Raw genomic sequence first — 25744 nt, 5'->3', positions numbered from 1 at the left:
CATTCAGCAATGATGCTGCGGTCTGTAAATAATCACGCCTGAAACAGACAATCCAGTGATCAACACCGAGAGCTATGGGGATACGATGACATGTGTCAACCATATCAGTGAACCTGACCAACCGTTTCCGTTTGTCGCCTCTTACGAGCATGGGTCTTCACGGATACATATTCCGAGCAGGTATTTTGGCTCGGAATATAAAACTTACGAAACGAATCCGAAGACCGTAGTCCCCCAAAGTACGGCTTTGGTGTTTGTGTCAGTGTGTCGTTTTGTAGATATAGCCATTGGCTTGAAATGTGTGTGTAGGTTTATAGGATTATATACAGTGAGTATTACAGAATTCTTCTTGGAACGACCACGGTGGGTCGACCTTTCCTATTATATTGTGTGAAAACTTCGCCAGTGACAATTACATATCTTCATGCCACCATTGGCGTTTCAAGGCCCTGCATTTAGAAGAACAAAACAGTTCATATCGACTTCTTCAGTCAACACTTTGAGTGGGCAGCTGACTGATGCGGCGTAAAATCATCTCCAATCAACTGAGTCCAAAAGTGTGTTCAGTCAAACAAGAATCTGTCGTTCAACACAGCCAAAAACATGAGGAATACGGACGAAGTACGCATGGATATGCGTTTACGTGTTCGACAACTCAAAGTTCGACATAAATGTGTTCACACTGCTCTCACCAGTATTGCGGTACGCCAGCGAGAAAGCGAGCACTAAACATGGGCTTCACTTTTTGTGCCACTGAATTGTCCGAAACTATTGTTGGAAGTGCCATTGTTTAATGTGTACATATATAGACCACAAGGATATCAATAAGTCCAAGTTGATTATTTTCCTTTCATATCAAGTAACATACGGCATGCAGCCGATTTGACCTTTTACACATCACAGTCATAGATAATGATACACGTGCAGTGTGTCGGAACCGTGAATAGTGAGATTGGCTTTAAAAGTTCTGGAAGCAGGGCAGTCACTGTCTACCTGTGCAAGAAGCTTCAACGTCCACCATAGTTTATCTCTCAGTTATGACATCGATGTACCCACGTCGGCCCAGAAGATCCCTGAAAAAAAAGTTTCACAACGTTTGAAAATTTTCTTTCTGCTACTCAAAGATTGTCCAATCAGTACATCAACATTCAAACCTGACGCTTTCAGTACTTTATATGTGTGTGTGCTGTACATTTCCAAATTTAGACACACATGATCAAAGTTGTGTCTTCTACAGTTCGCTGTCCTGACGAATACCACTCGGTGACGTATCTTTTCCAGTCAACAATTGGCTTGTCTTTTGCATGTGTTTGTGAGCGATGAAAGGGGTAGATTGCGTTGGTCTCTGTTTTAATCAGAGCAAAATGTACTCAACAGCAAAAGAAACGCAATTTTCGAAAAAATGAAATCTCAAAAACGTAAGCGTTTGTATTTATGTCTCCTATTTAAAAACTTGACAGAAAGCCAGAGTTGCGTTTCTTTTGCTGTTCAGTATATGCTAAATTAACCTTTTTTTCAAAGCATGTACAGCCCAATGTACATGTACATGTTCTGTTTACGTTTTATAATAGGTTACATAAACATAAAGACCTAAGATACATAAAATCATTCGTTTGTGGCAGTATATGGTATGGAGGCGAGGGATCTAAGGCGCCAGGCTAGTGATGCAGTGAGCTTCAGGTGCCGAGATCGGGCCACCGCTGTGATAAATACGAATAAGTACCATTGTTGCGGGTACAGCAACGTGCAGTGAACAAATACATGTTTGTGGCACTGTCCACCCAGAATGATTACCCCGTAAGGATGGGTTAGCCACATTAATTTGGTACGCCTGATGGCAATAAGACTTGTTTGATCGTCAGTGAGATGAAATTCCAATAGTCGAGGGAAAACAAAGCCTCTTTGAGCAGTCATGCTGGACATTGGTACTGTACAGACATTAGTGTATACGACTATAAATTTCAACCTGTGTATTATTAATGTCAATATAATCAATTATTCTTTTATTTAAAATCAAAGTATTCTCCGTCTGCATAATATATTCGAAATGAGGGAAAAGGTGCTACTGTTGTTTTTGTTATGGAATGGAACACGCAGTGCTTTCTTTTTTGAGTACGAGCTGGCATCAAGAAAAAACATTTGCTCAGTCTTGTATTTCCAGTTAGCATATATATGGGTCGTCCGGGGCAGCAGCTGTGAATAAACACCACCCTTTCAAGGGATTCATTTGTAATCGTATCAGAATTCCAAGCTGACGAGCGATGCAAATGCAAGTTTGTCGTTCGATGAATGCAAGTGGTGAATGATGACCACTTTACCGTTATATCAAGGCGGTATAAAGGAGATTTAATAACAGGATAACGGTGAGTGTCTGTTTCTCTGCTGTAAAGAAACACGACTAACGTGAAACATGTACATGAAACGGTATTAACACAGCGTGTTTCACAGTAAACTGACCAGCTAAATGAAGCACACGTCCGTGTTTAAGGGAAAATAACAATCGCACAAACGGTTATTTGATGGCAGTTCATTTGACACAGGTGTCTCAGCTTTGGACCTTACGTTTGCAATGCTACGGCGACTTGTTTTCAGACTTTGTAATGTTTGGGATAAATCCAGTTTACTTTCTTTTGCACATTTGTATATGTACTTAATGCAGTGGTTTCTTATCAATAGTGTGCTGCCTACGAGATGGGACCAGTCGTGGTGCTTGGAGTGATCCTGCTATCAAGCACGTGCTTATGTGGTGAGTGAAAATCATAGCACAGCAGAAAACCTTTTGTTCCGGGTGAACATCCGGATCGGAATTGGACCATGCTTGTCGTACAAATAACGGGATCGGGTGGTCAGGCTCGCTGCCTTGGTCGACACACGTCATCGTATTCCATTTGCTAATCGATGCTCATGCTGTTGATCACTGGATTAACCCGATTATTTACAGCAGGAATGTTGCTCGTGAATTACCCAAATCCATGTACGTTAAAGGGTAGTCACACTTACTATTATACTGCCCCTTGACAGTTGGCGGGTAGAAGAACCGGTGGTTCAGAGTCAGCATTACGTCTGATGGGATGTCTTTATTAGTAGTGGACTTGTAGCTATGTGAGGGTATATTATATAGTCGATATTAATAAATGTCATCATCACACCATCTCAATATAAAATGTATACTCATACGTTTGGACGTGAATCCCATCTATTGTCTGTTTGCAGTGATTTCAGGTGGATTTCATTTTAACCAAAAACGGAATTCAAATAAATGTTACAAGGGGTTATGCACATTAAATGAAACACCGAGAACAAGCAGGGTTGGTCTAAGTGTACATTCATCACGTACCGTACGTGTGATTGTTCCGCTGTTCCACCTACAGCGCTTACTCCCTTGTAACACAAACCGATAATAGCGATTTGAATCTATGATCGTTTGTTAAACAACTTTTGTCTAAAGCTGAATAACATTCTGGGATTATAAATGGGGAAGGTAAAATTATGAAGATTTGCAGTCTAAATTGCACTTTACTTGATTTACTTTTGTGTTTGAAGTGAAATTCATCGGTACGTTTTCACTGCAAAGAGACAATAGGATTTGAATCCAAACTCTCACAATGACGCACCTTTACAGAGGGGAACACGTACGCTATCTTGACTGCCAGTTGTTAGGCTTCCATTCTTGTGAAGGCCGCGGTGTGGGTTAAGTCACTGACTCTGTGGGCCAGCGATTAAGTGTCTCAGTCTAAAGTGTGGATTCCAATCCCAGGTGATAGAAGTCGTCATTGATGTGACGTAAACCCGGACGTATTCCAGCTACTGTTTTCAGTCCAGTAATAATTTCACAACGTTAGTAATGTGTATATTTTCATCAAATCCTATATTTAAAATTGTCGTTCTTTTCCTATCATTTAAAAAAACATTTAAGATCACTATCCAATCTCGTTTTATTCCAGGACTGAAAGGCCACAGGCCAACAGAACAAAGTCAGATTTGAGTAAACTACATGCACATATCATGAAATATGTAAAACTATATGTGTTGTTTTTCGCGTTTATTTACGTTAAATTTACTGGTACTGTTTCGTCTTCGTTGCAGCTGTACCGAACCAGTTTGGGAGAGAATTTATCGTCGTGTTTTTAGAACACGTCCAAGATCTTAGCACTCTGGAACTGTTCTTGTCAACAGAGGAACCATCGCCGGTTTCTGTGACTGTATCGGCTCCACGCGAACCGGTAACGCAGGCAACCATTACCACGACCGTGAACAAAGGGGAGAGTACTCGTGTCACTCTTTCAAAGAGGATTAATCTGAAGTTTTCGGGAGTTTTCAATCGTGGTGTCTCGGTAATAAGCAGTGGTGATATCTGCGTTCAGGGTTTCACTCAGAGCGACTACAGCCCTATCCCAAGTGCCGGTGCATTCTTAGCTTATCCAGTGAATTCGTTCGCTAAGGAGTACATCGTCATTACGTACTGTGAAGACCACAGTTGTGAAATAGCCGTGGTGAGTTCGGTGAATAATACAAGAGTGACCGTTCAGCTGAAAATATCCAATAATAATAAAGTCACGTTCTCGGGGAAAGATTTGTACGACGGCGACACCGTTAATATCACACTGGACAGGTATCAAGCAGTCCAGCTGCAGTCAGCTGGAGATCTCACGGGATCTCGCGTTATTGCCACCCAACCAGTTGGGGTGTTTGTAGGAACAGACCTGACCCGTGTTAAAGAAAGGGGGGAGGGTGATTTCATTGTAGAACAGCTTCCACCAAGTCACGTGACTGGCATGGACTACTTTTTAGCGCCCTTTCCAGGTCGTACGGTTGGAGACGTGATCAAAATTGTTGCAGAGTTTGCAGATACAAAAATAACGTTTCAAGCGCTAGATTACGTCATTGCCAACGCTGGAGATACGTTGGAGTTGACATTACCATCATCCTCTGCGTCGACGCTGACATCAAATAAAAGGATTGTTGTGGCACAATTGTCTCAATCACATTTAACAAGTGAACAAAGTAACACAGACCCGTCCATGATGATAGTTCCTCCCAAAGAACAATGGCTTCAACACTACGTCTTCGCTACCCCTCAACTTTCCAGTGGGTATTATCCCGTGACGATGGCAATACTGGCTGATTCAGCGTGTAAAAATGACGTTGTTGTGAACACAACATCTCCAACGTTAACATGGAATGATGTCGATGACGTCGCTGTGACTTACGTAACTCTAAACAGCACTTCTCATACTCTCCGGGTCAAGTCTTCATGTGGCTCCTTGTGGGGGTATCTGTACGGGACTTCATCCAAGATCGCGTGGTCAATGCCAGTAGGATGGAATATGCTGACACTGCCGGAGGTAGGCCTGCGTTTGATGACACTTTCAACTCTAGTTATAACGAATAACAATTTAGGTCCGTCACTGTCGGACAAAACATAAAACAAGCGAGAAAAAATAATTATCAGTCAGTTGTAGGAACCGTTTCGTTACAAACGTACGTTGCCATATCATTTCGGAATTTCGTCCACAACGATTACGTTGTTTTTGAGACATCACATATCAGTTACAAATAAGTTTCGTATTATCTCTGCCAGATGAGCTGTTTCAGATGCAGCAAAACGACCATTGTTTAGAACCTGAGGATTTCAAAAAAGTAATTGGTATGATCTCCACAGACGGTCAATATTCCCGCTTTGACCAGCGAACAATAATGCTGAAAGCACTATTGAAACACTAAACTCACTCACTCACTGACTCAACAAAACGCAGGGCTGTCACTGTTATATTCCCATTGTGTTGTTCTCCGCGTATGAACTGACTGACAGATAAACAGTGGAAGTTGTCAAAACCGGCATCTGTCCAATTAGACAAGTCGTCGTCGCCGGAATAAAATCTCAGTCCCGTCCATGGCTTGTACATTTATCATCAGCCCTACTATCCGACTCGCTGTCTAAGCCGGATTCATTCTTCAGTCCGGATGAGTCCCGTTTTAGACAGCTTCCACTGTAACGGTGCCACGTATTTAGATCAGGTGATACTTGTGTTGTAGCCTTGGAGTCATTTCTTGATGTCCTCCCTTAACAAACTTGTAAATGACGACAGGTACTTCATGGCTTATTAGAAGATACTTTGATGTAAAATTTGCTGTTTTCAAAACTGTCACATCAACACATTCCTTTTGAAGACAGTGTGGACTCTTCGTTGAGCTGATTAACAACCAGGGTTCCTTTTCTCAAAGCACTCGTCAACCTAAGATCTGGCAACACTTCTCGCAGCATTCCTGCCTCCTGCACTGTAACACCTTAGGCATACGCCAAGTTACGGGAGCTTTGGGAAACGGGTTAGGGCACGTATTAACGGTATGAGCCAAGTACTCAACACAGAAAATTAGGAGTCATGAACATGTTATATATTCAGGAAATCTTCTCAACAAATATACCCGGAACAAAAAGTATCTTCAGCCTCTCTTAGCCAGTACAAATAATGAGATTAGCCCATATAACAAACACAGACGCAGTTGCATCAGTCCATTTTAGTTTGTTTACTAACTGCCGAGAATTCATGTTTTATGTTTTAGACAAGGACAACAACGTCATCTAGTTCATCCTCAACATCAGCACCTACAACAACGACACGTGAAACTACCACTACTACATTTACAACTACAACGACCAGTCGCCCAACAACAACGACATCAACTACAACTATAGCGACTGCAGGTGCAATGACCACAACCGCCACTGCAACGGCCACACCTGTAGCTCCTCCTACACCTCCTACTACAACTACCTCTCTAACATCTACCATCACCTCAACGCATGCAACCAGTGAAGTAACAACGTCAACTTTAACTACTATGACACCATCCACAACTACCTCTACCCAGACAACCTCAGCGACTACAACCACACCAAAAACTACTATGTTCCCTAGTTCAACGACCTCAAGTACTTTGACATTAAACGAAACAAATAAACCAAGCACTGAAGCGGACATCCCAAACCTAGCATCAGATCCCTCAACATCAACGATAACGCCGGTAACATCAACGGTAACTCCGGTAACGTCAACGGTAACGCCAGTAACATCAACGACAGTAACAGTAACTACGTCAGTATCAGTTTCATCAGTTCCAAAACAGTTTTGTGTCTGCACATGTGAAACGAATTTAACAAACACCAGTGTGACAAGCATTGTTAATGACATCAAGAACGAACTGTTACTACCCAAACAATATCTGTCGGCAACGATACGCAAACTGACAAGTGTAAAAGACCCACGACCCTCAGCAGCAGTTATGGGTTCTCTAGGGGTGATACTTATCACCTTCACTGTTGTCGCATTAGTGGCAACTGATGCCATGGCTGTCGTGTCGTACCTCTTTCAGAAGATGAAGGCATAAATGACTCGGATGTTTGCCGGTCAGGAGTCTAAATATGACAATCATTTCTAAATTGTGTTTAGCATTGTGTCATTATTTGAAAATGAAACGGTTTCAAAGACGTGGCACTTACGTGATACTGTATATGCCCGATTCACATCATGTATTATTTGTAGGGGGGATTCAGGTGTGCAGCCAAGAAATCAAGAAATGTAACAACAGAAGCGGAAATAGACTAGACGGACCTATAGTGAGTGGTGCGTTACGTTTCTTTTAACTTTATCGCATGCTGATGTGTCATCGTAATGGCGTGAACTGGGTTGTAATACTTCACAATGAAGTTCTTAAGAATTGTCCGCTGACTTGGAACAGTGGGTTGGTTTATTGCACGTATATTCTCTTTATACGTAAGGACCATTATAATAATTTAGCTAACACCGTCCTTGATTTTAAGAAAAGTTCATCACCAGTAACAATACTGGTTTCAAGTACTAAATTGAATATCTGTATTATATATTGCCATTCAAAATATTAGACTCACTACTGTAAATATAGCAACTTACTTCAAGAAACTGTTCTAAACTAAAGTTTACAAACTATTCCATACTGTTTAAAGGTATTGTTTATACATTAACTGGTGTATCGCAAAACAAATTCGTAACGTTGAGAAGGTTATTGTAATGCGTTAAATAAATGATAAAAATCACTGAACATTGACGAATTCTTAACAAATCTTTACAGCAAAACGCAGCTGTTCACATGCACAATATTCACACATGTTTTTCAGCAAGGTGATGCATTCATCTGCATATGGTTTGGTGTTGATTCCGCCAACTTAGTGGAGAAATCAATCTTCTGTGTAACCATATAGCTAGTGTTTAAATGTCTAAACCTTTGATAGGAAATATAGTTTCTGTTTATTGATGATATATTTGTTCTCACTTTATAAATATTGAACATTAAATATTTATGAAATTAAGTCACAATTTTATTATATACCATATGTAGCGTTCGACAGGGGTGCATGCTGTCGCCGTTACTGTTTATGTATATAGGTGAACCGGAAAGTGTTATGAGGATTGATGATAATTATGGTATCCCTATTAATTGTGTTAGTGATAAAATATCTATGTTTATATTTGTTGATAGTGTGTCATTTTTTGCTGCTTCTATTCATTTGAATGTTTAGAAGGTTACTGGAATACTAGTATAAATAATTCAACAAGGCATTTCTATATGTTTCGGAAATAGGTTGTACTGAAGATGCACAAACTTCATCCAGAGACCATGATACAGTTGGGAGCACGGCAGCAAGTCTGACTACCCTACATTTGTTAGTCGACTTTAACGGCAAGCGAGGGTTGTTGATGGGTGGTTATTTGACGTTTGTTAGTCGAGTTTTGCGGCACGCTACGGTTGCTGACATGATGTTATTTCACATTTGTTAGTCAACCTTTACGGCAGGTGACGATAGTACACTTTCAGCAGGCACATTTTTATCATTATGTCAGATGTTGCTTCCAGTGTTGGACTGGTAAACATCCAGGTCAGAATTTGGTCTTCAGTAACCCATGCTGGCCAAAAGAGACGACTAACTGGACTGGGTTGTCAGGCTCGCTGAATTACATGTCATTGTATCACAACTGAGTAGATCGATAACCATGCTATTGATAATTAGATTGTCTTTTCCAGACTCGATTAGTTACTGGCATACAGATGGAATGTTGCTAAGTGCGGTGTAAAACTAATTTCACTAACTCACTCATAACAATCGCTCAGAGTATGGCACTGTGCGATAAATACCTATATGAAAATTATCATATTCCGTTTTATGCATTACTTAAATACGCTTCATAATGCCTTTGCAAAAATACAACTGAAAGTCACACCATTGCAGTATAGATTTCCTTGGCCGTGTTCTTATTTTCTTTTGTCTCACTTTGAAATTATTTTAAAATTGCTATAACAGCATACAACTATATTCTTTTAATCACCAAAGTTTGCAAGTGTTGGGTACACAGAACAAATGATAGTTTCAGAGAATAATTTACCTTCATCTCGATCTCAGTAGTGGATCTAGGACTGAGAGATATGAGTCAGGTGCGCATTAAAGAAAACTTACGTTTCACGTATCTATCAGACTACATTGGATGTAATGGTAAATCCAGTGTATGGATTAATGAAAGTCAGCCATGACAGTGGACACACAGGCCCACTTCACAGCGTAGGAAAACGTATCTTAAGTCTTGGAGTGTGCCCTAAACAACAACGTCAATCATTTTCATATACTGTCCCACAAAAAGAAACGCATAGGCGATTGGTATTTTTAGAAATCTATATTAATTACCTATTGTGCTCAAACAATCGTCAAACTATGTAAAAAGTGGTGATAACATGATTTTACACTATTGCACAAGTGAAAAATCGATTTTACCAGAAAATGTGGATTTTCATGAGATTTCTTACAAGGATTAGAAACTAAGGCATCGCCACAACGCGATAGAAATCACCTTCCATTTGAAATTGTGTTGCAAAGAGCATTCGCGGTCTGGCAATAAAAATCTTTCAGGACCGGCATTCGTTTCTAGGTCAAATCACTAAGTAACGTCTTGACTCTGCAACACGGACCATCGCCATTGAAAGACTGCATGCTGGAGATTGCGAGGCTTCTGTTGCCAGGCGACTGAATGTTTCTCTGAGGAAGATATGGCTTGCAGCTCGTTGCAACCAAACAGGTATAACAAATGACCGTCCCCGTACAGACAAACCTCAAGTTACCGATGCAGCACCAGGATAGGTAATCCGGGTACTACAGTTGCGTGATCGTACTGCCACGGGTGAGAGCACAGCAGTCAGGGTGCCTGGACTTCAGAGAATATCCGGTCAAACTGTACGGAACAGGATGTAAGAGATTAGTCTGAGAGTCAGGAAACCCGACGTCGAGGTCGTGCTATGTCGTCGCCATCTCAGTGTCTCAGTTATCCAAAACTACTGACTTAGCTGTATAGACATTACCGTCTTCTAAACTGATGTAAAATTTCATGCACTAAATCTTATTTTTGGACGTGTTATACATGTTTGAAAATACAACATTTTTGCAACAAATTGTTCGTCTATGCGTTTCTTTTGTTTTATCAGAGCCGCCAATCAGCTAAAGCACCACGTCACGTTAGCACCGGCACTTGCATCACTCTACAACGGTTTGTAAAGGAGTCGATAATTGTAATTTAACATTACTTTCGTACCTAATGCATGTTTCATGTACGGCAACAGTACATCTATATTCTTAGAATATTGAATTTCCTCCTGTAGAGGTGTATGATTTGTATGCTTGTCCATATTAGAACTGTGCTGAATATAATTTAACGTCGTAGACGTTTATGTTGAAGGCAAGAACAATGACGCGCACGATGTAGCTTGAACGATTTCGACGAATTCCACGAAGACCAGAAAACAAATTATTAGTTAATTATCAGTGATTAGTTCCTGATATTTGTAAGATGGAACATATGTCTTATATAACTGTAAATTCACTTTCACAATGTGAGACCAACCAAAACACATGAGTTATCATTGATGAAATACAAAACCTGATTCTACATCAACTTCTTGAAAACACGTAAGATCCAGATGTTTTACAGAAACCACACCCATTAGAAAAATTATATAAACTATGCGTCAGCAACGTTCCTTGTAATTCTTCTTAATGTGTAAATATCTACTGAAAGCAACACTAAGATAAAATCCCGTACTCTGTCCCATAAAGAAATTCTTATATTCCTGATCGATCTTACATGTTTGTTAACGGTTCACTTGCCAGTATTTGATGGCTCATTAGCTGCATCCGTTGAATGATTGTCAGATAGACACCAGTGTCCAGTGGTGCTGATACAAACCAGTGCGTTTGTCTTCATGTGGGCAGTTCACAAAGGGTATTCATAAGGTAGACATTCGGTCGAGCTGAAAGTAAACATGAAATACTAAAGATGTATTTCGTAGCTGTACAGACTATTCTCTGTGAATATGTTAATACCTTGTTAATGGCTTCGCAAACACATGTGACCAAGACATAGAAGGGCATATTCGATCCCCTCGAATTCTGATGTGTCGAATACACTGTTGTGCTGTGAGTTCTTATGCGCTCTAGGACACAGGCATGACTGTACGTATACACTTTCGTATTGGAGTTAGTATAAATCCACACAGGACACTACTTGCCCGCCTGGGATCACTTTGTAAATATACCACTCACTCCGACTAGTTAAGTTTAAATACCCGATTAATTAATATGGTCCTATAATATAGTAGCTTTATGGTGACACGTTTTAATCAGTTGAGCATAAGACAAATGTTTCAGAAAGTGTTTTCCTATTTCTTTTTGATGCCATTTTACCTTTGGGTAATCTTTTGCTTAATTTCTACACTCATATATCGGGCTAGTGAAGTGTGAGCTAGTAAGTTTCAAGGATAGCTTGCTCGACTGGATTGCAAAATTTGGTCATTATTTCGCACACTGCTTATACTAAACTATTCTAGTAAAGCGCTTTAATGACATTGTTAACATTGGTTGGTTCCACTCTCAAGCTATGCGTCCTTAATGGAGAGAGCTTCGGTTGTTGCAGGGTCTCCTTCTCAAAGGTTGATTTAAACCAACATGAAGCGACTGAGTACTCACGCCTCAACAGATATACTGATTCCTTGCTAGTCTCACCTAGTGTTTTCTACTGAGAGAGGCGGTGGGGTAGCCTAGTGGTTAAAGCCTTTGCTCGTCATCCCGAAGGTCCAGGTTCGATTCCCAACATGGGTACAGAGTGTGAAGCCCATTTCAGGTGACGTTGCTGAAATAATTCTAGAATTCGCGTTACACAAAACTCACTCTCTCACTCTTCTACTGAGTGGTATCATACTAGGAATGATATAAATTTGGTTATTTTTTTAAAAAGGAAAACGCAAAAAAGTGCGTTGTACGGTCTAAAAGGATCCGTGTGTGATCATCATCACATGAATCTCAAACCACAGTAAACAATATCTCACATCCATAGATGTTACATGTAAAGCCTGTCCTTAACCATTGTCTCTTTTGGAAAGTAGTCATAGTGGCGTTTCTACGCCATTCACAAAATGTACACACTACGATTTAAGCTGCTCTTCGCAGTATCCTGTTATGTGCAATATAGAGACGTAATTATTTAGAAGTCAAACGTCCATTTTCCTTTTCAGATTAGTTACAAAAGATTATCCATACGTTAATCACAGTCGTTAATGATCCACCGAAATTAACTTCCATTACAAAGCGCTCATAGATATAATGAATAGTGGGGACAAAATGTAGTGTATCATACCGAGTGTTTTGAAAGCTCTTTACATGGTGTGCTACGACAAAGAGGTATCGATAAAGAAAGGAGTAGGCGGTAAGACAGAACAGTTTCCTGTTATTATCAAAATGGTCCTCAACAGACAAAGTGAAAAAACCGCTTGCAACATTGCATGTACATTATCCGACATTAACAGAAATGCAGTTCTTGGAAAAGCAACTGACAATGTTGAATTAAGTCCCTGTTTAAGGTTCTCCGCTTAAATCGAAGACAACTATGTTGTAAAGACACTTCCAATGCGTCCTTTTACCAATCCACTATTTCGACGGAATGTGTTGATTTCAAAACCTTATAAGACATTTCTTGTGCTACGTATTTACATTTTACAACTTTAGAGGTACAATGGAACATTCCCGTTTTTGCCAAGATTTCAAATAGCTTCATTTTGTGGCTGCTTAGAAGTTGTCCAGTTAACGTTATAGCATTCAAAGCCAAAGTAAAACTATAGTTTTCTGACCTGTTCTGTCCAGTCGCTGGTGGTCAAAGGCTGACAACCACGTGAACCCTCAAAGACCTGTCAGCATTCCTCATACCAACGACTTGCTATTTTTGTGCAGTTGTCGGTTGAGAAGATCACTTTTACCTATTTGCTTATCAACAATGAAAACAAATGGTTTTCCAAATTATAGATCTGTGGCAACGGTTTATTGAAACTTCATATTTGCTAAATGACGGGTACACGATGATGGTCATCTTGAACGTAGCACGCGCGTATATGTATTCAATGCATGGTGCGCACTTGGGGTCAGAATAATCATACAAACAAACGTAATTATTAAATGAATATAATCTAGTACAATGTTGATACCTGGAAGGGCTAGAATGTTTACCACCAGATATACAACCTCTCTTGCCATTAACATATGATGGCGACTCCTTCTGTGGCTCTTAACACATAGACGTTGCGATATTTTTTCCAGGTGTGTAAAATAAATATATAGACTTCGTAAATTATTATATGGGATTAAAAACCGTAGATGTTCCGATATTTTTTTCACAAGTGGAAAACACCTATGTTTTAAGAACAACAAGAGCGTTCGTCGTCTTATGGTACTGTCAAGTGATAATATACACCGAGACAGAGAAAATACACGTTTATGGACAATAGCTAAGCACCACTGACTAAATATTTCCTTAAATAGTCTATTCAGGATTAGCTTAAGTCCCAAAATGGTCTTCCAGAAGTTGGCTCCATCGGTGACTGAAATACTGAACATTAAGACTGCGTGTCATGTTCATCAACCTTGCTGCACTAAATATTCCAGAACTGATTTGGGATTTGTGATCAGGTGATCGTTAGTCGCACCCTGACTCAGTCCTGTCTGCAATACACTTCTGTAGTCAGCTGTATGCCATTTTTTAAAAAGTCTTTCGTCCTCGTCTCATAAACACGCTAACACGTCAGCTCCGTGCGTTTTCGCGGCAATTAATTCACTGGTCATCAAACGAGCGCACTATTCTTTCTACCGATGTTTTCGCTTAATGATGGAAATAGAACAGAAATCGGTTGTTCTATATATGCGTGGAAGGAAGATTTCTCAACACAGATATCAATACTATTAAGATCTTATATACTGGTTCCACTGAAAATGGACATTTGGGCACCAAGATCAGATTAACACCATAATTGTTCACCAGAAATATTTTCAATCCTACAGTTGTGAAGTTCAATACGCTAACGGGTTCATTACGAAGTTGCTATTATACTGTTATATTATTAAGATGTATATTTTAAGCTGGTAACAATGTACGGAAATTGGTTTGCGATTAAAGAAGATTAACCCCGAATATGCACACAAATAAAGACATAAACAGTGTCCAGTTGAACAGTGGTTAGGGCCACTGAGTACATCCAAACAATAACTCCCAGGACATTGATGACAGTATGTGTGTCAGTGACAATTCCCTATAGACGGTCACACCGGGAATAAGCATAATGAAAATATGGTGACAACGTCAGAAAACACATCCATCAAATCTTCTACAAACCGAATCTAAATAGATATATTGAAGCATTAAAGCTGTAGCACGTGTTTGTGACTCACTATGAAATGGTTATGATGACAAGTGTTCGACACCTTCGGCCACACTGGTGTCATCTGGCACAAGCTGATGTTAACATGGATGCGAGTATAGTCCATTATAGTACTTTTCAAAAACACAAGAATTTGTCCGAGCCTGTCTCTTTCACTTAAATGACGTCGGTCATAAAAATTAACTATTCTCCATTACCCATTCTCTAATCAATCTCTATATACACCACCGCTTTCATTGTATTTCTTTTTCTTTTCTTCGCCATCTTTCAAAATAAATCTATTGTCGGTATCGTTTCCAGTATCATTTAATCCGTCATCTTTTCCTACCTCTCCGTGCTGATTAGGGAGGAGTTTCATGCTGTCAAGGTGCAAATTGTAAAACTCATTTCAAAACCACACATTGATGTATGACGGAAGTGTTTCTCTATCTTCCACTCTCAAGTGTATCCCTTGTGGCATATCCATGTAAAAAAGTACGGTTTGACTACAAAATTTCGAGATATGTGAATTTTCAAGCGAACATAACAATTTATAAATTTACCTGAAAATGGAAACTGAAAGGATCTGTAGAAAAGGACGAGCATCTCCCACAAGGTATAAACTGTTTTAATCCTCTTTCATAATGAATACTGCTCCATACAAGTCAGCACCAATTCAGCATAAACTTCATTAGTGTTGGTTATTATCCCCTGAAGATTACTGAGGAAACAGTTTGTGAACTACTGGTGGTCACTACTGACAAACACGTCCAAGACGAGATAGGACATGTAGAAACAAGTGCAGCGCTTGCACCCCAAGAGCACAAAGTTCGCTCCCTTTCTCCCTGATATGTTTCTTAATGCATAAGAGATTTCTTGTTACCACTGAAACAATAGAAACGACAAAACCCTTTCCACGTCCATAAGAAAGATTTAGATTTACGATGCAAGTCGGCGAAAAGACTATCCACAAGAGGTAAGATAAAAGGAGTGAGTGATTTCAGTTTTCCTGGAGTGAGTGAGTGACCTTGATTTTACGCCACTTTCAGCAATATTCCATCAATATCACTTTCTGAGAAACAATATTCTCACAGCTCAGTCCTTTTGTGTCCGCAAGTCAAGTCTTGATTAGGTACATCTAAGGATGAGCTTTCTAGAGTGAGTAAGTGAGGTTGGTTTCATCCGCACTCAGCACTATTCCTACTATGTGGCAGCACCTGTAGAAAATCGACTCTAGACCAGACAATCCAGTGATCACCAACGTGAGAATCGATCTTCGCAACGGGGAACCGATGATATGTGTCAGCCAAGTCAGCTAACCTGACTACCCGTTGACGTTGGTCGTCTCTTACGACACATATAGGTTATTGAAGACCAATTCTTATCCGATTCATCAACGGGTTCATTCTACAAAGATGTGAAAGAACCTTATAAGTTGTCGGTTGTCTGATGAGGATTACAATATTTTCGTCCTCAAAACAGGCTCCCGCTTTGGTTTGGATTCACACAATTCTGATTACTAGTCATTGTAGATCACGAATTACGTAACTGTTTTTGTGATTGCTTAAATTGAATTTGCGAGCAAAGCTTCATCGTCGACACCATCATCAAATAGCAAAAAAAGGAGATTTCAGTCTCTTCAGTGTCCAGTTTACTGTCTAGATATTGAGTCTGCAGTTGAACCCATATGTTATTAGCCTTTTCGTAATGTCACACAGACTAAACGTATGTGCAATTAATAATAGTAATAATATGGTCATTACAGAATGAAATAAAAAGGTAAAGCGTAATGCAAGTGCTTGTCGATGTATATCATATCATCCGCATATCTAAAACTTTTAACATCATTTTACAGCACTCGTTTGAAAGACAGTTAAATTAATTTTCTTCTCTACCAGATGACATCGTTTATCATCGACCAATATTCTTCTCTGTAATCCTTTGACAATGACGCCAGGTCGATGGAGCTGCACGAACTGGGAATAAAGAAAAGAGAAGACGGTTAAACTGAGTCGTGTCGAGGCTACAGCGTGGGTGACTCTGCTTACCTATTTCACAACAACAATGGCCGACTGATCAGACATCTATACGGTAAGTTTTTAAGCGTTTTTCTACATACGGCTGCCATCAAGATTTACATGTGTAAATTTCCATGTAATTCTACACATATGATCGTCATTATCCCTTCCAAGTCCACCTTGGTAATGTCTCAATGATAGGTATCCGAAGCTTTCGTTCTTAGTTACCTGGAACATATTCACATGTGTCCATAAGTTTTGTGTAAACTGGCTTTTCATATGTCCATGGCTTCTAAGAGCTAGGTTGTGTTCATCTCAACTTGCATACAGTTTTTTTAGCAAACTGGATTTTCATATGGCTGTGGTTTCTGTGACGTACGTTGTGTTCATCTCAATTTGTATCCAGGAGTTTGTGTAAACTGGATTTTCATGTCCATGGCTTCCAAGAAGTAGGTTGTCTTCATCTCAGCTTGCCTCGTATGTTGTACGTCTCTGTTGTTGTATTTGTGGAAATGTGTATTTTTCTTAAGGTAATTTGTATGAATTTGTTGACCCATTCTCTTTGACTAGCGAAATGTGTGAATTTGCGCTTTATTTCAGTGTGAATTTGTGTTTATTGTGTGAATCTGTCGCTTTCATTCTGAGTGAACTATGTTGTGTTCATCTTGGTTTGGTCCTTTCATTCTGTGTGAACTACCTTGTAATCGTATGAATATGTCGCTTTCATTCTGGAAGTCGCATTCAAATGAAATATTCAATGTAATCCAGGCTTCATATTAATGTACCGCTTCAATTCTATCGAACAAAGCTGTATTCATATGAACAGGTTGTTTCTACTATAGTCTCAACAGTTCAGTGGTATGTATTTTATATTAGTGCAAGCCATTGTCATTTGTTTTCCTCCCACATCGAATGACTTCTCAAACACGTGGGCATCTGGTTCTTATTAAACAAGCCCAAAAAATAAATCAGTTGTATAGTCATTTTACGTTAATGGCTGCTCCAACATTACATAAGTTTTGTGATTGAAATAAGGCATAGGCAAATTCCATTTAATCAAGATATCTCGACCAATATATACATATGGAAATTAATTAAGCAACACCAAATTCAAAGACACATAAAAACTTAACAAAGTTTAACGAAGTAATTTTGATGATTGATTATTCAATTTTGATGTATTGACATACAGCATGAGCTTTTCATGGGTTGATATGACGCGCGTGAAGCTTGCACAGCGCACGTGCATTGCTTTAACCTCAACTTTCGAAAAATGCACTTTTTCCCTGGGGTGTTTACAAGCGCAGGTTGTCGATTGCATTCGGTTTTTCATTCATTTCAATGTCATGGCACGTAGGAAATTATCAGAGGCCACTCGTTGGCAAATAATCGGCATGAGGAATGCTGGTATGTCTCTAAGACAAATCGGGACTCAAATCGGACGACATCATTCCATAATTTCAAAACTTTTGAAAAAATACCGGGCCACTAATGAAGTTAAAGACCTGCCTAGACCAGGAAGACCCAGGAAGACCACAGTCCGGGAGGACAGAGCTTTACTGAGACTTGTACGGCGCAGGTCCTTCGACTCGAGCTCTCGGTTGAGACAGGAGTGGCTTCCAGGGAGACCCATCTCGAACAGGACTGTTCGGAATCGTCTGAAAGCTGCAGGATACCGGGCAAGGAGGCCAATCAAGCGACCCAGACTGTCTCCAGCCCATAAGGCAGCCCGACTGGCCTGGTGTAATGACCGTTTGCACTGGAACATTGCCTCTTGGAGGAAGGTCCATTTCTCAGATGAGAGCCGGTTCTTGCTGCACATGGTGGACGGTCGTACTCGGGTCTGGAGGCAGAGGAACACAGCAATGGCTCCACGGAACATCCAGGAGACTGTGGCCTTTGGGGGAGGTTCCGTTATGGTATGGGGGTGCATTTCCATGAACTGCAAGTTGGATATCATTACCATCCGTGGCAACCTTAACGGTGTTCGTTACCAACAGGAGGTTCTTGACAGGGCTGTGGTACCTCATTTTGAGAACCATCCTCTGGCAACGAGACCCATATTTATGGACGACAATGCTAGACCTCACAGGGCGCATGCTGTAAATGATTTTTTGCGGCAAAATGCAATTGACAGAATTCCATGGCCTGCCATGAGCCCTGACCTCAACCCCATTGAACATTTGTGGGACTTTATTGGCCGTCGTGTGAGGCAGAGAGACCCACCAGTCCATAATCTCAACGAATTGACGGCTGCCCTGCATGAGGAGTGGAACAGGATCCCCCAGAATCAGATCCGGAGACTCATCCAAGGAATGAGGAGGCGTCTGGAATCGGTGGTGCGTGCGCAGGGAGGACACACTAGATATTGATGAAAGTCGGTGTGCAGACTCTCAGATGACTGTTCTTTCTTTCCATGTGACATTTGTGTTAATACACCTGACAACAACGTCTGTGGATGAATAGTAAATTGTGTCCATTTTTTCATGAATTTAAGACAGTTTTAAGAATTTGGATTTCGTTGCAATAAAGCAAAGTCTTGATACTTTTTCCCTTTAAGTTGTTTGTCAGAGATCGTCTGTTGAATAAAAAAGTGTCAAACTATATCAACCCGGCATATTTTGATTGTCAGAACACTTCAAAGTTGCTCCAATAGAAAAAATTGGGGTGTTGCTTGATTAATTTCCAGGTGTATAGAATCCATTTTTATTCCGACTTTATCACTACGTATGTTTATGAATCATTAAACAGCTGTGACGCTCTCATTCCGGCTGGGGTACATAGATAAAATCAATTTATGCACACTGGAAAGGTATGGACGTGGAGTACGTATGGTGCTAGTTTCAACCAGCTATAAATACATAGATACAATGTTGTTTGAAAATACATATTACCAGAGGGGTACGAACCCACAATCAATTATGTGAGTGCACATACTGGTCAATCTAAGCTACGACTGCATGTGAGTGAACCCTTGAAGATCTCTGTTAGAAATGATCTGCACATTGTCTATTAAGATGCGATAAACAAAATCGGGCGGTCAGGCTGACACATGCAATTATACCCACATGCGAAGATCGATTCTCAGTCTGATGTCCAGACTGTTATTTACAACCTCGTTCTGGAGCTTGGAAAATGAGTGCAGCGTTTTTTCACGTGCACTCGAGCTTTTTCTTTGTTTTATAACCCTGCGTATTTTTGGCGCTGGGGTAGTGTAGTGGCTAAAGTTTGTGGTCCGACACACCGAAGTTCGATTCCCCACGTAGGTACAATGTGTGAAGCCCATTTTTGGTGTCCCCCGCCGTGATATAGCTGGAGCATTGGTAAGGCGGTGTAAAATTAAACTATTAAAAAATTCAGAGAATACCATGCATTTATCAGAGTTACAATCTGTTATCCAAAGCCTATTTGACAAAACATGTTTGTACAGCCTATAGGTGCTTAATAAAGTACCCATTTCCGATCTCAAAACGCTTAGATTGGCGCATCTCATATATTTCCCATCAAAAGTTTATACCCACTAGAGTAATTATACCCACTTACTTCAGTAAGCTGTCCAAACTAGATTTTGCATAGCAGTCCACACTGTCTAAAGGTTCTATTTACACAAGAAGAATAAATTTGTAACGTTGAAAAGATTATTGTCAAAATTCTATAAATGGTGAAACTCATTGGAAAATGGCTAATTCTTAACAAAACCTTACACAAAAACGCAACTGTTCACATGCACAATATTTGCATATGCATTTCAGCAATATGATGCATGATCGTCATGCAATTCATTTGCATATGTTTTGCAGTTGGTTCAACCAGTTTACTGGAGAAAGTCATGTTCGACGTAACCATATTTATTACAATTCATTTTCACTTTGAATGAATATCATCAAAGCCCCGTCAAATATTTGCAATTCATCTACTTCTGCAGCGTTTGCTTCATATTATAGTTTGATTGTATTTAATGAAGTTAATTAAAACCACCACTGGACAACTGCCGCCTTTCCCCAAGCGCATTCACATACATGTAGTTACATCATGCACTTGTGGTTCCTCTTGTTGATTCATGATTCATCCCTCTGTATGTGGAAGAGGCCTCATGATACCACAGCCAGTGTTTAGAAATATGCCAGCAATATCATGGAGGACACCAGAAATAGGCTTCTCACACTATCCCTGGGGGAATCGAACCCGTGTCTTCAACATGACGAGCGAACACTTTAACCACCAGGCTTCTCACCGCATCAATAATATTGTGACCTTCACAACATGAAAGTTCTGTACCCTTCCCATGTTGTGTCCATGATCTTTAAAGACATCGAAAGCGATACATACCAGTCTGTGATCTGGCTTCCTTCCAACAATTTACTTGCCTTATGCCAAGACAATCATCAAGACACATACCTGTCGAGTTCCTTGCACAAAAGAAATGAGTCAATGTGTGTGTAAAAGCCTTGTGCTGTAGTGCCCTCTATGTGTATTCGGGTCAATGACATTCCAAGCAATATACTTCTAAAATTTTCAATTTGTTTATGCACCGTATTGTTGAATGCCAAGGCCGATTATATCAAAAAACAGTCCTGCAAGATATTCCTGGACGTTTTAATAGCAAATTCGTGTACAACCCAATCGATGTTAATGATGAAATCATTCTACGATTACTAGAACAAGTTCTAATCTTTAATGAGTTTAGTAAACATATACGTTTAGAGCGCCTAAATGTGAAACGTGGACTGAATATGCGTTCACATAGGTAAATACGAATCTCTTTACCATTGGCGTACGACCCAAACGCGTTGAAGTTACGACAAACAAAAGGGTAGTGTTGGGCAAATACCTTTGCTTCAGGAAGCTATTTACTTACCACTCTGCAGTTTATCAGGCACGACTATCTACTGACCCTTTTGTTGTCAAGAATCGACTCAGCTTGAGAGAGCAAAGGCGGTTCAGCTCACCGCATTTGCAAATGTGAAAAATTACTTCAGCATTGTCTTTAGCACCTTCCTCTGAAACTTTGTACTTTGTTTCACCACGTTGAAAATATTCAGGAAAGTGGTCATCCGCTACAGAAAACACATCATCGACAAACACCCTCCAGCAGATATTTTATGTAGTGCCTTTTTCGGAAGACTATCGTTTTCGGTCAAACCTCCCATGAGATATATCTGGATCACCAGCGGATGCTGTAATTCTCGCATTAGGTTCGCTATAGGCCTTTAGTCAGTATGATGAGAATCATTGCTAGATGTACCTCCTTCCTTGGCCGATTTGATTCTGTGACTTGGTTAAATGCAGGGATGATATCATTGTCGTGTATTTTAGTGCCACAGAATGACACTGATGCTAAGTGATTCTATTTTGGTCGCCCTGTAATTTTATCCTGCAGCTATATTAAACAATATCATTAAAAATCGTACGACCACATCCTGGGCTAGTCGCCAAATGTAATGCAATGAATGTGAGAAAGTGCAAATGGTCTGAGACATATATCATGAGTGTTGCGGGTTTTTTTCAGATGGATGTCACGTTCATGGTTTGGATCCTGCTGTCTGTGTCAGTACAACAAATCGTTTCAGGCAGGTTTCTCTTCATCTTCATGTACTAGTCTAGTTTCCCATCCAGACAGTTGCAACAGGACGATGTTCCCAGATACCAAAATACCTATCTTCACGAAATTGTCTGGTCTTAGTTTCAGTCAGACATTGGATGCACTGATTCAGAGTATTGAGTAGGTGTTAAAGGTTCCATCAACCGAATGTCAACATCTAAATGACCGCGCTACAGGCGTCATTAGAGTTTACTCTGGAAGAAACTGACTGCTTTCCAAAGTCGTTTTGATGTCATTATAGTTTGGGTCCGTTGGTGGTATAACTGGGACCCTGACGCCTGATGTTTTACCTTAAGCTGATCAGACACTGATGGTATTCAAACTTTTCGCAGATTGTGTGTCTGTGTTTGCCACTACCTGTTCATTGGTTTCACCAATTCAGCATATATGATCTTCTTGACCTCAGTTTTTTTAATAGTTACTCATCTGAGATAACAAGCTGACACAGAATCTTATAACTGAATATTGTTCAAAACGATGTTAACTTATTCATGCCGGGTCTTCCTTACAGTGCCAAGTAACAATGGACGACAGTTTCTGGTCTTGTTCATTGAGAGCATCGTCAACAGATCTAAGCAGGATCTCCTGATATCGACCATCAGCACGGAGGACGTTACTGTGAAAATATCAGCTCCGCTACGCCTAGACCTCCTGCCACCAGTTTCGACATTTGTTACTCAAGGAAACTCATCTTTGATCACCGTGGCCAGTGAGCTGAATGTTCTTGGAACCGGAATAAGCAATAAAGGAATCCTTATTGAGAGTGATGGAGACATATCAGTTCAAGGTTACAGTCAGAGCCTCTCTTCCACAGACGGAGATAGCACTGGAGGCTTTCAGGCCTTTCCAATCAGCTCTCTGGGTACCGAATACATGGTTACGTCATACTGTGAAACATATGTTTGTCAAGTGGCTATAGCAGCTACTGTTAATACATCTCTTAGGGTCCAGTTTAAACTGGCCCAATCATACACCATTACACATGACCTGGTTCAGTATGGAGACGGTGATATCCTAACTGTCAGTCTTATGGCATACCAGGTCCTTCAGCTGCAGGTAGGGACCGACATGACTGGAACCATAATCACATCTCAGGATAAAGTCGCCGTATTTGTTGGATCGGATTGGACACCAGTCCTTCCATGGAAAAAAGACGGGCTGGGTGATTTTATGGTAGAACAGATGCCACCTCTGAACACCTGGGGATGTTCTTATATTGTGACGTCATTTCCAGGGAGGTCATCATCAGATTTGGTTACAATCGTGGCAGCGGAAGACACAGCCGAGGTGACAGATTCTTCAGGAACTACCTTCACGATTGGTTACAGAAACAGATATACTCTACAGCTGCCTTCAGGAACGTCTCGGTACTTCAGTTCAAGTTCAAGAATTATTGTTGCTCAATTCACCATGAGCCCAGAACGATTTGTGACAGATACAGATCCAAGTATGCTTCTAGTTCCCCCGATAGATCAATGGAAGACATCTTATGGATTTGAAATCGTTGAGCTGTATCCTACTAACTTTGTCACCTCGGTAACAATAGTCACTAATATATCCTGCGTTGGGGTTCTAAACTTTGCGGACAATGAAATACCATCGTCGTCTTGGTCAGGAATACAAAGTACTGCATTTGTGTCTGCAACATTTGACCTGTCAAACCAAGCTTATTGGATTGGAACAACAGATAGTAGATGCCCTGGCTTTTCAGGGTACATTTACCGAAAGGCATACAAAACGGCTGTGTCATTCGCACTAGGTGGAAACCTTCAAGTTATTAATGTAAGTTGTAACAACGTCTAATCTGAAATCATTATGATGTCTTATTTTATTTATTAAAACGTTTTCCGTCTGACTAAACATTCTTTGACAAAAAAAGAGTTTGACCTTCGTCCGACATGTTATGTGTATATATAATGTAATTTCTGTTGCAGACTGACTGCATGCCATCGGCGACGACGTCTTCAGTTACTATCTCTAGTACATCAACGTTTTCTGTCAACAGCGTTTTGACGGCTGAAGTTAATCAAATTACATCAGATACCCCAGTCGCAAACGTGCAAACGACTATCCTGCAAACATCCACCAGCTTTATGGAGTCGTCACAAAGTTCAAAAGCAGTTCTAACGACCAGTGTGCTAAACGCTCTAGCTTCTGTTCAGTCTGCTACTGACACCATGGTGTTGTCTCAAAGTTCTGATTCAGTTCCAAAAATCAGTATGATAGCTTCTTCAGCCCAAGGTTCTCAGCCGGCAGTCACCGTGGTTAAAACATCAGTCTTATCAGTCGACGCACTAAGTACGTCTGTTATAAGTGCACCTATTGAAACACAGATCACTCCGAGCCAGGGTTTGTCAACTCAGGAATCATCAACGCATTCAAGAGTCAACATGGCAATCTCACCTGATCAAACTGCTAGTAAGGTCCAGCGAGCAGCATCAGTTGCCTCTGCAGCAGAACCTACTGCTGACACTGTCACAGCATCAAACAGCAGCACCCTGGATGAGAAGCCTGTCTCGGATATTATACCTTCATTATGTGCATCCTCAGTCTACCATGCTTCTAGTGCCTTCTGCAGCTGCAGCTACAGCTGTACTTGCAAACCTTATGAACATACCATGATCGATGTTGAGCTCATTAGAAGAGACCTGGCTGTGGACAAAGCAACACTATCCAAGACTATACGCAAACGAATTAGCATCCCTGATGAAAGACCTAGCGCGGTTACTATGGGATGGGTCGGCATTGTCTTCATTGCCACCATCCTCATGTTCTTGACAGGTCCCGACATGCTTGCCGCTCTCGTGCATGTCTTAAAACCGAGGAAACAATTCCATCACTGAACTGATACTTGCCAGTGACATCATGAAGACTTTTCTGGATCAGTTAGGAGGAGATATGATGTGTCAGGATCATCTGTTCCACGGATCCATTATCACGTGACCTGCTGCAATTCTCATGGACCATTGTATGCAGTAAATGGACAACGTAATTCAGACCGTCAAAGATGTCAGAACAAATGACGTCCATGTTTCAATTAAGTGCGTCGATGAACGTTTCGGGAGATGTCTTTGAATGAATTTGTGTGCTACTATAAACCTGTGTGAAAATGTTTTGCATTTTCACTTGAAATCTGAATTCCCGACACAGTTATCGAGACATAACTCGTATGCATAATGCCGGTTACAAGTTTCCTATAGTTGCTGCACTGCACTGCACTGCACTGCACTGCACTGCACTGCACTGCACTGCACAGCGCTGCGCTGCACTGCACTGCACAAAGAATATGAGATCAATGCAAATACAGTATTTCAAATTCTCGCGTAATATTTTAGAATCCTGTACGTGAAACATAAATTATATTGGG

At 40.5% G+C, this 25744-nt stretch overlaps 1 protein-coding gene across 1 annotated transcript in view; it reads left to right on the top strand.

Moving 5' to 3' along the window:
- The window catches only part of LOC137274483 (uncharacterized), a 57757-nt gene extending 32537 nt beyond the window's left edge, over positions 1 to 25220 (top strand). The window contains exons 2-5 of the mRNA XM_067807690.1: positions 4069 to 5345; positions 6565 to 6814; positions 22889 to 23913; positions 24312 to 25220. Of these exons, the coding sequence (XP_067663791.1) occupies positions 4069 to 5345; positions 6565 to 6814; positions 22889 to 23913; positions 24312 to 25220 (3461 nt within the window). The remainder of the gene's footprint in view (positions 1 to 4068; positions 5346 to 6564; positions 6815 to 22888; positions 23914 to 24311) is intronic.
- The last annotated feature ends 524 nt before the right edge of the window (positions 25221 to 25744 follow it).

The sequence above is a fragment of the Haliotis asinina genome, chromosome 2 (assembly GCF_037392515.1).
Source record: "Haliotis asinina isolate JCU_RB_2024 chromosome 2, JCU_Hal_asi_v2, whole genome shotgun sequence".
NCBI lineage: Eukaryota > Metazoa > Mollusca > Gastropoda > Lepetellida > Haliotidae > Haliotis > Haliotis asinina.
The sequence above is the reverse complement of the archived record's forward strand: the minus strand, read 5'-3'. Positions and strand labels throughout refer to the sequence as shown.